The 14,818-nt window shown below is 42.3% G+C and overlaps 1 protein-coding gene across 1 annotated transcript in view; it reads right to left on the bottom strand.

Moving 5' to 3' along the window:
* Positions 1 to 202: 202 nt before the first annotated feature.
* Positions 203 to 14,818, bottom strand: part of LOC148021147 (inositol hexakisphosphate and diphosphoinositol-pentakisphosphate kinase VIP2-like) — a 261,593-nt gene continuing 246,977 nt past the window's right edge. Inside the window, exons 28-32 of the mRNA XM_087698993.1 lie at positions 1,921 to 2,162; positions 1,717 to 1,774; positions 1,140 to 1,307; positions 982 to 1,056; positions 203 to 892 (exon numbers count right to left, since the gene is read on the bottom strand). Coding sequence (XP_087555119.1) covers positions 647 to 892; positions 982 to 1,056; positions 1,140 to 1,307; positions 1,717 to 1,774; positions 1,921 to 2,162 — 789 coding nt within the window. The 3' untranslated portion in view covers positions 203 to 646. The remainder of the gene's footprint in view (positions 893 to 981; positions 1,057 to 1,139; positions 1,308 to 1,716; positions 1,775 to 1,920; positions 2,163 to 14,818) is intronic.

Raw genomic sequence — 14,818 nt, 5'->3', positions numbered from 1 at the left:
CTCCCTCTTTGCCTACTTGCTTGGCAACCATGTCACCTTGCATCTACCACATGCGTTCATTTTTCTACTTTACCACATCACCTTGTGTCAAGCTTCTTTCCAAAACCATTAAAAAAAATCATGACCTAAGATTGCAACTTAGATAGGAGATCATAGGACCATTTTCTCTTAAAATATTGTACATACTTTATGTGGAGGCCAAATAAGCAATTTTTATAAACGAGTTTGTCATTAGCATGAAAGAAGATAGATGGAGATTAATCAATGGAGATGAAGTATAGCATCAATCCCTGTAAAACTTTATCTCACCCTTTGTGTTTTATGAAAAGTTTTGGCGATATATACCCAACCAATCTAATTTTGTGCCTTGGTTACACTTTATGTGCATGTGTGCTTTAGTACATACACCTCTATGTGTGATAAAAAGAAATTCAAAAGCATTAATATAAGATGACTTTGTTTCTATTTAGATTGTGCATTCAACACCGATGTATGCAAGGTGGGGATTTATACTTCCTCGCCCTGCTTTCCATCCAATTTTTAGGTGTCAAAATTTGATTCCTGGTGACTCCCAATCTCCATTCGGTACAGCCAGACATCGACAACGTGAGTGTGGACGGCGCACGTTTTGCCCGGCTGGAACTGGCTATATCCTTGGACTCGCATGTGTGTAGAAGGGCCAAAGATTAGCAAGCTTCTCGAAAACCCCGACACCTTTAGGACAAGAACTTGAGTATCCCTGCGGTGTACTTGGAGCGGGGAAATCCTCCGCTGGCATTGCAAATGGCTCAATCATTTTCTCCAATTTCTGCAAAGTGAGGTAAGAGGAATTCCCTTGTAATGCGACAGGTGAAGATACAGGTAATGTGTGATCGCGAAGGCATTCAGAGGCCTGCATAAAGGAAGATTTCAGTAGTTACGGGCCGATGTAACTCATCTTTACTGGGAAATACTTTGAGTTGATCGTTAGCTGAATCTTACTGCATCCAGATCAATGGCTGCACCGCAGCTAAACATTAGTTCTACTCGAAATCTTTTGGGGTCGTTGAGAGTGGCCTGCCGGTGTGTAGTCCATTAAGAGGTATCAACAATTGTAAGTGCAGGAGCCCGTAAAGCAAGAGACAGCGAAAGATACTCACTGCTGTGTTTTCATACATCCTCAATACAATGTGTGTCAGATAGTCTAGCTCCTTGGTACAAAATATTCTGTGCAAAGCTTCATTTGAAACAAGTCCTCCTTCACCTTGTAGCGACTCATCCAAATTGCAATACCTCAAAACATTCATTAAAGAATGTATATGTGATTCCTGCATAAATGCAAGGTTTTATGGATCAGACAGTTTCAGGCTTCCCTATAGTGAGAGCTGACAACACACAACTAGCAAACAACATAAAGATGTTTGTCCTTGGAAAGTCTCTCTCTTTTGGCAAATGACCTGCAGACATTCGATTAGCTTTGAACCGGAGCACTTTTCTCTCAACTACATGTAAAATTTGCTGTCAAGATAATCAACCAGCCAAATGTACTGACCACTCGTATCCATTTATCTAGAATTTTTCAGGTGCATTTTAAATTGTACTCAGGATAGTGAACCACCATACGACAAGGGCTGTCATCAATTCATGTAGATGTGACTCATTATTCACTTCCCTTAAGCATGGCCATTCGATTAGGAAGATTGCTAGATAACTGACATACTTGAGTCAGAATCATACCGATGTGAAGTATAGGCGAGTGCGAACATGTCGCTCAGGTGTTTTCACGTCTGCATATCTACACTCAAATGAGTAGTCAATCCCATATATTTTTTAATGCTAACTCTCGCATGTCTAATTTCTCACTTCATTGATGGAAAAACATGACTGGCACATCTACATTTTTCAGAGGGATACTTACAAATTCAAGATTAATGTACTTACTTGGGATCTAGGCGGTACTGTGTCTCTTTATCATTGTCTTCATCAGCATCTAATGATTTTTCACTATTTGAGCTCGACCTTCTAAAGCTTTCAAATTTCCTGTTCTTTACAGATCTTGTGTTATCGTCTATCACCTTTGCCAGATTATAATCTTGTCCATGTTTGACCTCTGCAATGTTCATGGCTTCCTCTTGTGTATTATGAAGATCAATCAGAATTTTACCCAGAAGCTTTCGAGCAATCTGCAAAAAGAAAAAGCATGTCCAATCAAGATCCAGTGTGGTGTGAGCCTCTATTAATGTGGTGTAAACCCCTATGCCATGACTCATGAGAGATCAATATTCATGTGAACATATCAAAACTTCTGTAAGAGAGGTTTTTCTTACTGTCTGGATAGAAAAAGGAACCTGACTATTTTTTCAGATACTGGGGATGCTGGCACATTTGGACCACCCGAAATGCTTTTCTCTTTGATTCGGCTTCTAATGTACCGCGACATATTGCAAGGCTTAAAGGGCTCTTGCATTGGCAGCTAGATCTCATCAGGCACTCTGACTTGCTCCCTCGGGAGGATTTGTATTCCTGGCATTTGGCAATTGCCTCTGGGTCCTTGCCATGATTGGTGTAACTTTTTAGTACTCTAGTCCGGGGATTTCCCACACGTTGGCCTACGGCCCTCGTGCCTCTTGTACTCGTGTAATCATGTAATCTTGTACTTTTTTCGTAATTAATACAATTACCTTTTACGAAAAAAAAAAAAAAAGGAACCTGACTATTGTAATCGGTATAAAAAAGAAAACTTCTTGTCAACGATGTAGAATTTTCTTTTTCCAGAGGAGAGAAAAATCTATTAATAGATCTCCTTGGAATATTCATACCTTAGGATATTCATACACAACACTTTTTCTGAAAGTATGGCATGACATTCATAATGCTGCTCAATGGAGTAGAGATTACTCTTCTATCATAGTGGGAAATGGCTAAGGTTATGGAGGAAATCCATGCACATAGTGAGAATCGTTTGTGGTTGCATAACCATTAGACCTCGTGAATCTTATGAGTTGAAACCAATCTTCCTTTTGGGAGAGGCTAATAATGTTGAGAATTAGACAATCACACCTCATATAGCCCCTTTGTATGGAGCAGTTGGGCTAAGGATATGCAGGCTTGCTCAATCCCATAAGCACAATGGTAGGAAGTGCTACTTATCCTAAAGCTATAAAGCATTGTACTCGTCTATCATTTAAAGGAGATATCATAGTAATTTTGTCATTTTACTTAAGTGTCATTGTCAGTGTCTTATGAGTCCAAGCTTCCATCTTGGAACCTAATTCACTTGTGTAATAGTAAGTCTTTTCACTATCTATGTCATCATGAGTCTTGTATTCATCTTCCAACCTCCATAGCTGCCATGCTCTCTCGGTCAATTGGAGTTTTTGTCATTCAGATCTGATCAGTTCCAACAAATACAAAATTCAAGAAGAAGATTTGAAGCAACATTCACTGATCAAATCAGCAAGGAGCTCCAACATGTCCTTCAAAGGAGTTGGGTTTCATACCTGGCAGACCCGCATAAAGCTTATTCTGATGAAGAAGGGCCTATGGGCCATCACTAATGGACAAGAGAAGAAGCCCCTGGGATGCTGCCCTTGCAACAATTTGGTAAAAAAATGACCAGAAGGCTTAAGTCATCATAAAGCTTGAGTTAGATAATAGCTATATCCACCATGTGGATGCATGTGACATGTCCCATGACACTTGGGATAGATTGGACACATTGTTTGGTGCCCAATCAAAGTCCTCAAAGTATGGTCTATTAATTGAATTTTTTAGACTGGACATGAAGCCTAATACATCCCTGACATCTCATTTGAACTACGTGGAAAGTCTTCTAACCTAGATTACAAAAATAAATCTAAAAATGGATGAAGATATATGTATTGGTGTCTTGTTAAAATGCTTGTCTCTAGATTATGATAATGTTTCAACCACTTTAATCAATATGCCCAACCCTAAATTGGTTGACATTAAGGCCTCCTTGTTAGAAGAAGAAAAAAAGATTAAAGGAAAAGAAGAAACTGCAAAAGCTGGACAATTGTTGTATGTCAATAACAAAAACAAAGGCAAAAAGAACCAGCTAATTTGTGACTGCAAAAGGATCGGACATATTGAGAAGTTCTATCATGCCAGAAAGAGGTCTTAGAACGCCTATCTTGTAGTTGTGAAGGAAGAAGACCATGAAGCAAAAGAAGACCATCGAGGGCAGAAGGACAAGCCTCACTAGTCCTTCTATTCGTATGAAGTGATACCTCACCTCAATGTGTTTTGTCTTCGCATGGAAGACCGGATTCTTGGTTAACTGAAGCACTCATAGAATCCGAATGCAGTGTAGGGATAGCATCAATACCCAGGTCATGGACCAAACGACCTAACCATATGGTCTCCTTGCAAGCCTTAGTGGCTACAACATACTTGGCATTAGTGGTAGAAAGAGCTGTATACTTTTGCACCTTCGACATCCAAGAGACAGCACCTCCAGCATAGGTGAACACATAGCCAGAAGTGGACTTTCTAGTATCTGTATGTTCTACATAATCAGAGTCAGTGTATCCCACGGCTCCTATATCCTGGCCGCCACAACATATACACATCTGCAATGCTCTTCAGCTACCTCATGATATCCTCACGACATTTCAATGCTTCTTGCCAAGTATAGCTATATAGCGTACCGCAATACCAATTGCAAAGGCAATATCTGGACGGGTGGCTATCATGGTATACATAGGACTGCCCACTGCAGATGCATAGGGAATCTTGCCCATCTTGGTCCTCTGCTCATTTGTCTGCGGACAATCGGCCTGTGATACCTTCACATAAGAAGGCAATGGACAACCAATAGACTTCATGTCTTGTATGCGGAAGCACTCAAGGACTTTATGAATATACTTCCTCTGTGACAAGTAGAGGAGTCCCTAATGCTTGTGGCGTCTAATGCGCATACCAAGTATGTGAGAGGCATGTCTGAGATCCTTAATCTCAAAGCTATTCTTGAGGTGAGCCTTAAGAGCATCTAGCTTATTATGAGCTTTCCCTGCTAATAGCATGTCATCCACATAGAGTACCGGAATAAGTAAAGATCCATCAGGGGCTTTCTTCGTGTACAAGCACAGATCCATAGCACTACGACTCTAGCCCTATGACTGTATAAAGGCATCGAACTTATGATACCATTCCCTAGGTGCCTGCTTCAAGCCATAAAGACTTTTCTTCAACTTGCATACTAGGTACTCCCTGCCAGGCTCTACAAAGCCCTTAGACTGCTCCATGTAAATCTCATTATGCAAATCCCTATGTAAAAATGCCGTCTTGATATTCATCTAGTTCAAGTCCAAGTCAAGGTGTGCAACCAAAGTCAAGACAAAGCGTAGGGTGGTTATCTTAACCATAGGAGAGAAGACCTCATCAAAGTCAACACCATGCTCCTGCTTAAAACACTTTGCTACCAATCTAGCCTTGTATGCCGACTTGGAGTGTCCAGGGATACTTTTCAGCTTGTACACCCACTTGCATGACGGAGCTTTTTTGCCAGCAGGCAAGGAAACCAAATCTGAAGTCATGCATAGCCCTCTCCCAAGAGTGACTGTTACCTCTGTGCATAGCCTCATCATAGGTGAGAGGCTCTCCTGCATCAATAACCAAGACATAGTGAATCGAGGATTGAAATCTGTCAGGGGGACATCTATCTCTAATAAAATGCCGCACTGCAGGCTTTGTTGCCTGCTCAACATTCTGTCCAACATCTTGGCCATGGGCATCTGCTGTTGCTGCAGGTTGTCCAGCTGGTTGTATGGGAGCTTGTAACGACTCCTGAAATATAACCTTGTGTTGTCTCTACGACTCTCTCAGGCTACCTATGCATCTTATCTTCATGGAATACTACATCATGACTACGGATGACTTTCCGCACTTGCGGATCCCATAGAGGGTAACCCATCTCTCCTGCATCTCCATAGCCAAGGAATATTCATTTAACACTCTTAGGATCCAGCTTGTTATGCTTGTCCTTGGGCACATGGCAAAATGCCTCATATCCAAAGATATGTAAATGCGCATATAAGAGGGAGGATTTCCCGTCCATATCTCCTCTGTAACTTGGAAATCGATGGCACTATAGGGCGATCTATTAATGATATGTACAACAGTCATAATTGCCTCAACCCAAAAGTACTGGGGTAGGCCTGCATGGCTAAGCATACTGCGAACCCTTTCCTAGATGGTCCTATTCATCTGCTCAGCCATATCATTCTGGAGAGGGGTGTAAGGGACGGTCAACTGACACTTAATACCCCTCTCATTACATAACTACTCAAAAGCATGTGATACATATTCACCCCCATTATCTATCCTAAGGTATTTCAGCCTATACCTAGACTGGTTTTCTGCCAAAGCAAGCCATCTCTGAGAAACTGCTAAGACATCGAACTTCTGCTTTATGGGATAAGCCCATACCTTACGTGAAAAATCATCTATGAAGGTAACAAAATACTTCGCACCATCCAAAGACTAATAGGACATGGACCCATAGACATCAAAATGTACCAAAGCTAAGGGCTCACTCGTGCGTGACATACCAAACTTCTTATGCATAGACCTAGTTTGCCTGCCATAAAGATAATAATCACAAGAATCAAAATGAAAATAGTCAAGGGGCGGTAAGTACTGTAAACCAGAAAGCATTTTCATTTCCTTAACGGAAATGTGCCCCAAACGGACATGCCAAAGAGATACACGAGATAAAGACCCTACAAACAAAGCGTGATCAACTGTAGATCTAGAAACAACTAAGGGGTAGAGGCTGCCAACCTTGGCATCTCTCGTAAGCACAAGCTTGCTATGAGTAACCTTCCATACAGAGTCTCCAAAAGATACATGATATCCTGCATCATCAAGCTGTCCAGCAGATATGAGACTGCATGTCAATGTAGGTATATGACATACATCGTGCATAACAAAATTGCTGTCAGAAGGAAATTGCAGCCTAACATCACCAATGCCGACAATCTTAAGAGACCTGTCATCACCCAAGCGTACAGAACCTGAAATAGAACGGTAAGGACGCACGCGAGTCCAAGAGCCAACACTGTGCATACATAAGAGTGTATCTCTGTCATCTGTGAAGCACTAAATGAAGCTATTGCAAGGATATAATCCCCATCACTATTCTCGGGCTGCATAACATTGATCTCTTCAATTTTAACACTTGACTTAACAGGTACTATGCTGTGATTAGAAGACTTTTCCTGCACTTTCTCTTTCCCCTTGTCTTTGTGCCTTTCATTGTGCAATTCATGACACTATGGTCTTATGTGGCCTTTCTTCCCACAGTGATGACAAGTCAGATTTGCATTTCTCCCACAAGACTTACTGTGAGACTTGCTACGCAACTTGGGCCGATATTTTTGAGAATCTCGTCCACAGCCATTATCACGGTCATTCTTTGCATTTCCATCATGTTGGCCTCTAATTGTCAAGCATGAGACACACGAGAGACATCCAAATTCTTACGGTTTATCTCTTCCTGTAAAAGAGAGCTCTTAACATCAGATAGCTTCAGAGTAGTGGCAGAAACACATAAGGCAGTGCGGAATATATCCCAAGACTCATTAAGAGTTCCAAGCAAGAACAACGGAGTGACATCCTCTTTGAAATCAATGCCCTGCAAAACCAAGTTCTTAAAAATAGCATGAAACTAGCTTAAATGAGTTGACATGGTCATATTCTTTTTCATGTGGAGATCCATAAGGTATTTCAGCCAATACATTTGACTTGTAGGACTTTGCTTTTTATAGAGGTTCTTGATCTTATCCCAAAGCTGCCAAGCACTTTGTGCTTCCTTAACCACATTGTAATGCACCTATTCAGTGAGAGACAGGATGAGGGTGGACTTGTATAACTCATCAAGCTCCATTCATTCGTCATTCGTCATTAGTCATAGTTTCAGGCTACTCTCCACTCAACCTTAGTGGCTTTATCTGCGATTTTTGCACCAATACCTGCCAAACTTGGCTCTTCCAATAGGCATAATTTGTACCATCAAGCTAAGTGATATTGAAGATAGCATTGTCAGTGGAAGGAGATACCATACTGTAAGTTGAAACAATGCAGACAATTCAAAATTGCTTGTTGTAAACTGCAGAAAATGACCAAAAAACCACTAAAACCAAGACTAAATGGGAAGGAGATATATGCTTGCTGTAATTTATGACAACAGTATACAATGAGAGCTGACAGTAGGCAAAACCCAATATTCAAAGTTAATCACTGACTATCAATGCAAAACTAGCATCAAGCGAGCATCAACAAGTATTTAATAGTCAAACTGACATAAGCCAACCCCCAAGCATGTCAGACAAAGTCTATCAATAAAGTCGGTACACCCCACAATCAACAGGGAAAAATGTACATATCACTACCAAGACCTGACACAAGTCGATGTCTGCTCAATGAATACAAAGCCAAATTAGCCAAAGTACATCTTGTAATATTCCCGTTGAAAATGTTACGAGGCCGTGCAAAGTCTCGGGCAAATGATAATGCTAGCATTATGTTAACGGACAGTGCGATTGTATTACGATAGTGGCAGAAACGACGTCTAATGGTTTAAAGAAACCTGCATATCCTCGTATGAACCTCCTCTTGGGGGGGGAGGTTAAGAGGATAATATTAGATTTATTTCAAAATTTTTTTTTTCTTCCTCTTTCCCTCAGCCGAAGCGTGGCTGAGGGAAGAGGATGGGGCTATGTTGGGAAATAGGAGAGGTGGAGGAAGAGGAGCCATGCAGGCACCACGTGGGGGAGGGAGACCTTACCCCCTTCCTATAAATACCCCCCTCTAAGGGGTGAGAAGAGGGGGTGGTGGGAAAAGCTGAGAGGCCGCGGAGGGGCCGTGAGGAGGCTGCTGCGGAAGGGCCGTGAGGAGGTTGCCGCGAAGGAGAGGGGACTGAGAGGACGCCATTCTGCCCAAAAGAAGGAGGGAAAAGACTGTTGTTGCAAGAGGCCGCCGTGCAAGAAGGCCGCCGTGCAAGAAGAGCTGTCGTGTTGCTCTGGGGTCGCCGCCGTCATGGAGGGTGCCAAGATCACCACTGCTGCCTACTGAATCCGCCGCCACCTCACAGGCTGAAGCCGCCATCGCCAGTCGTCATATTCTTCCCCCTCAATCATCTCGTTGATCCACATACTCCTGGGAAGCAAAAGATTCCTAAAGCTTTGGAAGCTTCTAAGGATAAGCCCATAAGCCTTGGTCCTACGCGCCCTTTCCGGTTTTAAAAACCGGGTTTGTAAAGCTCCAAATCCCACAAGCTTGCTCGCCTTCCATAAGCCCAAAAACCCGCAAGCCCGGTACTCTCAAAGATCCACACTTTGGAAGGGATCTCCGGCGTACGAGGGAAAAGGGGAAAGATCTTGAAGCTGCTCACAACGGTTGGAGAAGACTCACCGATCGCGTAAGGGTAAAGGCAAACCGGAAGTCCGTAAGCATGCTAACGATGGCTCCCAAGAAGTCGCAAGGCGCGCCTGCGGGAGGTTCTTCTCCTAGCATTCATGTGGACATCTCCCCGAGCCCACAGACCCAGGTTTTTTTTACTATTGTGATTTCATACTAAAGTAACGCATTAGGCATGACGACTCCACGGATTAGGAAGCACCCGTGCATGTTCAAATTCACCTAGCCTAGTTAAATGCAATTGGGAAAAATTGGTATTTTTAATATAAACGCTATTTGTCCATCCATCTTACGACCTTAATAGTAAATTGTCTTGTCGTGCATTTTCAAAGGAAAGCCACATATTGCCTAGGGTTAAAGAGGAAATTGTTAAGTGCATTGGTCATGAAGGAAAGGAGTATTTTTGCAATAACTCCCTTCGTTAGGATTCTCATGAGGAAATTGTTAATTCCTGTTGCATGGCATGAAAAAGAACCCCGATCTTATATAAGTTGCATGGGAAAAGATGCTTGCAATTAGATTAAATCGACACTTACCTTAGTATTGCATGAACTTCATTCACGATGTTGTTGTATCTAAGGGTCGCACTTATACTTTCGCGAATTTCATTTCATCAAGTTGCATTTAGGAATGATTGCATGGCTTATAAAAGCATGAAATGCAAATACTTAGACAAAAGGTTGTAGGTGTTATTCCTTGATGTAAATCCTAGTAGGCCCTATGTAAGTTATTCTTCAAATTATCATGCCCTTTTGACTTTAGCAAAAAGGGATAGGGCTATTGCGGATCTTATGGTGCGTAGAAGTAATAGATTACATGTTTACATGTATTGTAACATTTTTCAACTATTTTTCTACTTTAGATCAAGTTTATCATCTCTAGGAAAGAATTGTCCTTGTCATAAGACAAGTAGGTCAATTTACCCAAGTCATTTGTGGTATCATGACTGTTAGGGTTTCGTATAGGCATAACTAGCCGATTCAATAAAAACCTCAAGTACTAGCTAGGGCTTGGCACGTTAGAAATGCAGCCAAGTATCGTACTTGGACGCCAAGTCAAAGTCCTCAAACCCAAAGGTCCTACCCACTTTCCCGGAATGTTGAGTCAATTGGACGCTCACGCAAATAATGATCTAGGGTTTCTACCCTAAGGATCATTCGACCTAATGCTAGAACTTGGATTGAGTTGGAATCCCTAGGACCGAATGTTGTCGGCCTAGTGCAATTAGGATTGGGTTGAGTAAGAAGACACCCTAAACCCTACTTCTAGTCTAATCATAATTCCTTGACCAGAAAACACCATTCAATGGGTGAAATGATCCCTTGGAATAGAGGCGACACTTGTGCAACAAGTTGCAACGCCGCATAGCCTTGTGGTTGATCACAAGAAGGTTGGCAGGTTCTTGCGCAAGTTTAACTTGCAAGAGGATGAGTAGTCATCCTGTTACATCAACCTTATTGGGAAAATTTGCCAAGTTAAGGGAAGTTAGGTATTTGCTTGGAAGCAAATGATCAATCAATAAATTAAAGCGACATGGTTGCCAGGGTTTACTGTTAATAAAACCTAAGGTATTGGTTAAGTTGGGTTAACAGGGTATGACCCTAACCCAAGGACAAAAGGGTGAACAAATAAATCCTTGGGGGATCTTGCCAAGTCGAAATTAATCCCAGATCGAATGCTGGATGCATTCGGAGAGAAGGATTCACTCCTTAATGGTTGGCCAAATAAACGACCACTGAAATTGATTGTGCTTGTAATAGTTTAGAAAGCACTGTTTGCATTGTTTGCTCAAGGAACTAAAGGATGAATAGATATCTAAATGCTTCAGGTTGAAGGCCTGAAGGGAGAGGCAGCTTCAGTTATCCCCGACTGCCTGCCTGACCCTAACCAAGGGGGTTGTTGACCGAACCCGCCGCGAGAGGTCTTTCCGTTGAGCTCTACTTGGAGCAGGAGGACGCTTGGGTGCCAGGGGGGGCTCTGGCCGTAAATCCCTCGCCTTCCGGGTCCTGCACAAGAGGCTAACGTGACTCGGGATTGGATCTCGAGGCCCGCATACTAGTCTACGGGCAGAAGCTTGGAATAGTGATCCCTAGCGGATTACTGGATAGCCTTCGGGTAGATTATGGACAAGCCTACGGGCGGAACTCCTTGTATTTCAAAGATAAAATGATGAAATGATAATAAATAATTTGTCTGATATTGTTTTTCTATGTCACGTGATAAGATTACGTGAAGGAACCAGTGCTTAACAGGATTAATTAAAGAAGCTGATTGCTATATGTCAACCTAAATGTGTTAGATAATTACATAACTAAAACAAACTGAGGAAAGTGCGGAGGATGGACCATGGGTCCGTCCTACGGTTGGGTGGTCCCGGTTAGCCGGGAACTTTTCTCAAAAATCTCGAAGAACAGCGGGATGATCATCATTATCAAAGCGAATAATGAGAGCGATAACCTAGAGTTACGTCTTACCCGATTTACGCTGTTTTAGGGGAACGGAATGGGACTATGCCTTATGGCAGAGAGGTTGAGCCTTGCATCCCTCTCGTTTCCCATTCTCCTTGAACCAAGTGCAGCGTGAATCCGCTTCAGACCTGGCGTTTCTGCGTAAAGTAGTTCGATCGGGTCTGACGCTAGTTGTTGTTAGCTAATGACCAAACAGGAAAACCCTAATTCCGGTCGATCCTAAGTGGGAAACGGCCAGGATACTTCCGCTACGTGGCAGACGCGGGAAGACCTAGATTGCAAAACCCGTAACATTCCATGGGAGTGCCGGGCGGAGTTTTCTAGACATCCTTTCCGATGGACTGCCAAGACGTGTCCTAGATGATTCTAGTGGACACGTTACACATCTACACGGACCAAGGCATATCAACCATACATTGTTCACAAGGAGATCCGAGTCTCAAGTATCAAAAAGCTCAATATGCATAACCCGCATTGCTCAATGTCCGATAAGCATACAAAGACGCTCCCACTAGCACAAAAGCCGTAAGTGTCAAGAAAATAAGCTCAAACAAAGCATATAAGAGCACCAATGATGGAGTATCCAAGATCATACATCAGTAAGACATCCAGAGCATATGAGTGGTCAAGTATTCAATGATAACATCCAATGTCATGAAGACAATCCCAATCAATCTCTGACGAGCCAAAGCAAGATCAAAATACGCTCAAGAATATCCAAAGTCAAGCCCAAATGAAGCTCGAGTAGCATTCAAGTCCAAATAATGTAATTAGCATGTGTAGGTAACATAAGTATCAAGCATGTACCAATGGATCATACATAGACCATAGGTATAATCTTTGTCACAAAGCATGCTAGTGTAGACCAATGTTAAGTAAATGCCAACCAATACGGAGCTCAAGCATCCCAATAGTCATATGAAACACCTAGGAAGCACCCGTGACCAATAGGTAGAGCATAAAGTGACTAAATAAGCTTCAGCCCTGGAGTGTACAGCAGTGATTTACTGTGTAAAATTGAGTATTTCAGGCCACTAAATCAGCTCCAAATGATGGCCAATCAATAGGTATACATTCCCCTAACATTCGAGGACCATTCGGGACCAACCGGGCATCAAATGTTAATGCTATCCAAGCATAAACATAAAGTGCTGATGTGACACTATTTGTGGCTGCCACTGGATTGTGGAAAACAATCCTGGACTGAGGTAAATCAGTCCACAAATCAATGTCAATGATAAACCATCAATGCCAAGCATCAAGGGGGTGTTTCCAAGTGTCAAATGAAGTGTTTTTAAGCTACCAATGAATGCCAAGGGAGGGCTGAAGTAAAAAATGAATTTTGCAGATCTTCAAGCTGACCCAAACAGGGTTGATATTGCTGGGTATGCTGCTGGTCCACGTGGCATTAATGGGGTGGAAGGGGGACTCAAGTAGGGCCTAAAGAAGGCCTAATCAGGCACGAGCTAAGATATGAAATGGGGGAGCTCCAATGGTTGTGCCCCTTCTTGCTGTACCCTGCAAACTGAAATAAACACTCAAAAGAATGCTTCAATACCCCTGAAGGAATGCCTCGAGGGTTCCCAAATAGGCCGGGTAAGTGCTTGGGAAGCCGGGGAGTGATCGGAGCTCAAAGGAGTCGGATATGACTGCCAAGAGTGAGAACCAATGGTGTAGGGATTCGAATGAATGCTGAAGGAGTCATGGACCATGCTCGAATGCTCAAGCAACCATGCATTGATACTAGTTGAAAGGTGAGAAGGATCGAAGCTTGCATGGGAGAGCAAGAGCAAGAGAGAGAGAGACTCACAATGTGGGAACTCCAACAGTCACAATGTGTGACCGGCCTTCCCTTAATTCATCTTTCACTAAAAGAATAAAGAATAAAGTGACGGTGATGGGTGCCCGCCGCCTGCAGTGTGCAGACGCGGGTACTGTAACTGTAGTAATACATGGGCGGCTAGGTGGAGGTGCCTTTACCCCCAACACATGCACCACCACGCTAGTCAAATATCTTTGGGACAAACACCTAGAGCCACCAACTGCATGAAACACATAGTGAATCACTAGTCTATTCAATTATCCAACACCTCACACAGCCTTTCATTAATCTATTCACATAGTGAATCACTAGTCTATTCAATTATCCAACACCTCACACAGCCTTTCATTAATCTATTGCAACAGAGTATGCCTTTAGTGACAAGACTCATTTCAATAGGTTGAACTTCACAACTTGGTCAAATTTGATGCAGTAGGTTCAAGATTCCTAGGACTCATGGGTCCTTATTCAAAGGTTGGAACCCCAACTTGATATATGTTGGTCCTCATATGAGGTACTCTACTCTTTCAAGGGTAGAATTTCCATAGCTATTGTTGAGTTAATGCAATGTTTCATGTCTAAGTTTCACTCATAATTATAACATTTTGACCTTGCATCTGAGAATTGAGTACATTTGGTTCATTACTATGTAGCTCGCAATTATACCCAACGTGTCAATGTCGACCATGAGCTCAAAGCATTCAACATCATTAAGAGGGACAATATGACAATCAAGTTGGGAAAGTATATGTATTTACTTTCCAAATTTGCCACTATTGGCCCACCAAAGTGAGATGATGGTCAAGTCACTTTTCATGAATAAGTTGCCCTACACATATTTCAATTTCATGCAGCAAATCATTTCACATCCACAATGGCCCATCTTAATGAACTTAAATGCCAACTCTTGCATTTCCAAAGGTAGTTCTAGTAGGTTCACAAGAAATCCCCTTTATCACATTTAGAGGGGATCCTTGTTTTCAATTGTTGTGTTAAATGTCAATGGCCTGTAGCCGAGCTAGGACCCCTTGCATATGTACACATTGTACAATCATATATAAGTGAAAATAACGAATAATTAATACACAATTTATTTTTTATCCATATA

The sequence above is a fragment of the Lygodium microphyllum genome, chromosome 18 (assembly GCF_053477565.2).
Source record: "Lygodium microphyllum isolate KBCC chromosome 18, Lygodium_microphyllum_v1.1.10, whole genome shotgun sequence".
NCBI lineage: Eukaryota > Viridiplantae > Streptophyta > Polypodiopsida > Schizaeales > Lygodiaceae > Lygodium > Lygodium microphyllum.
Note: the sequence above shows the minus strand (reverse complement) of the source record. Positions and strands in the feature narration are given on the sequence as shown.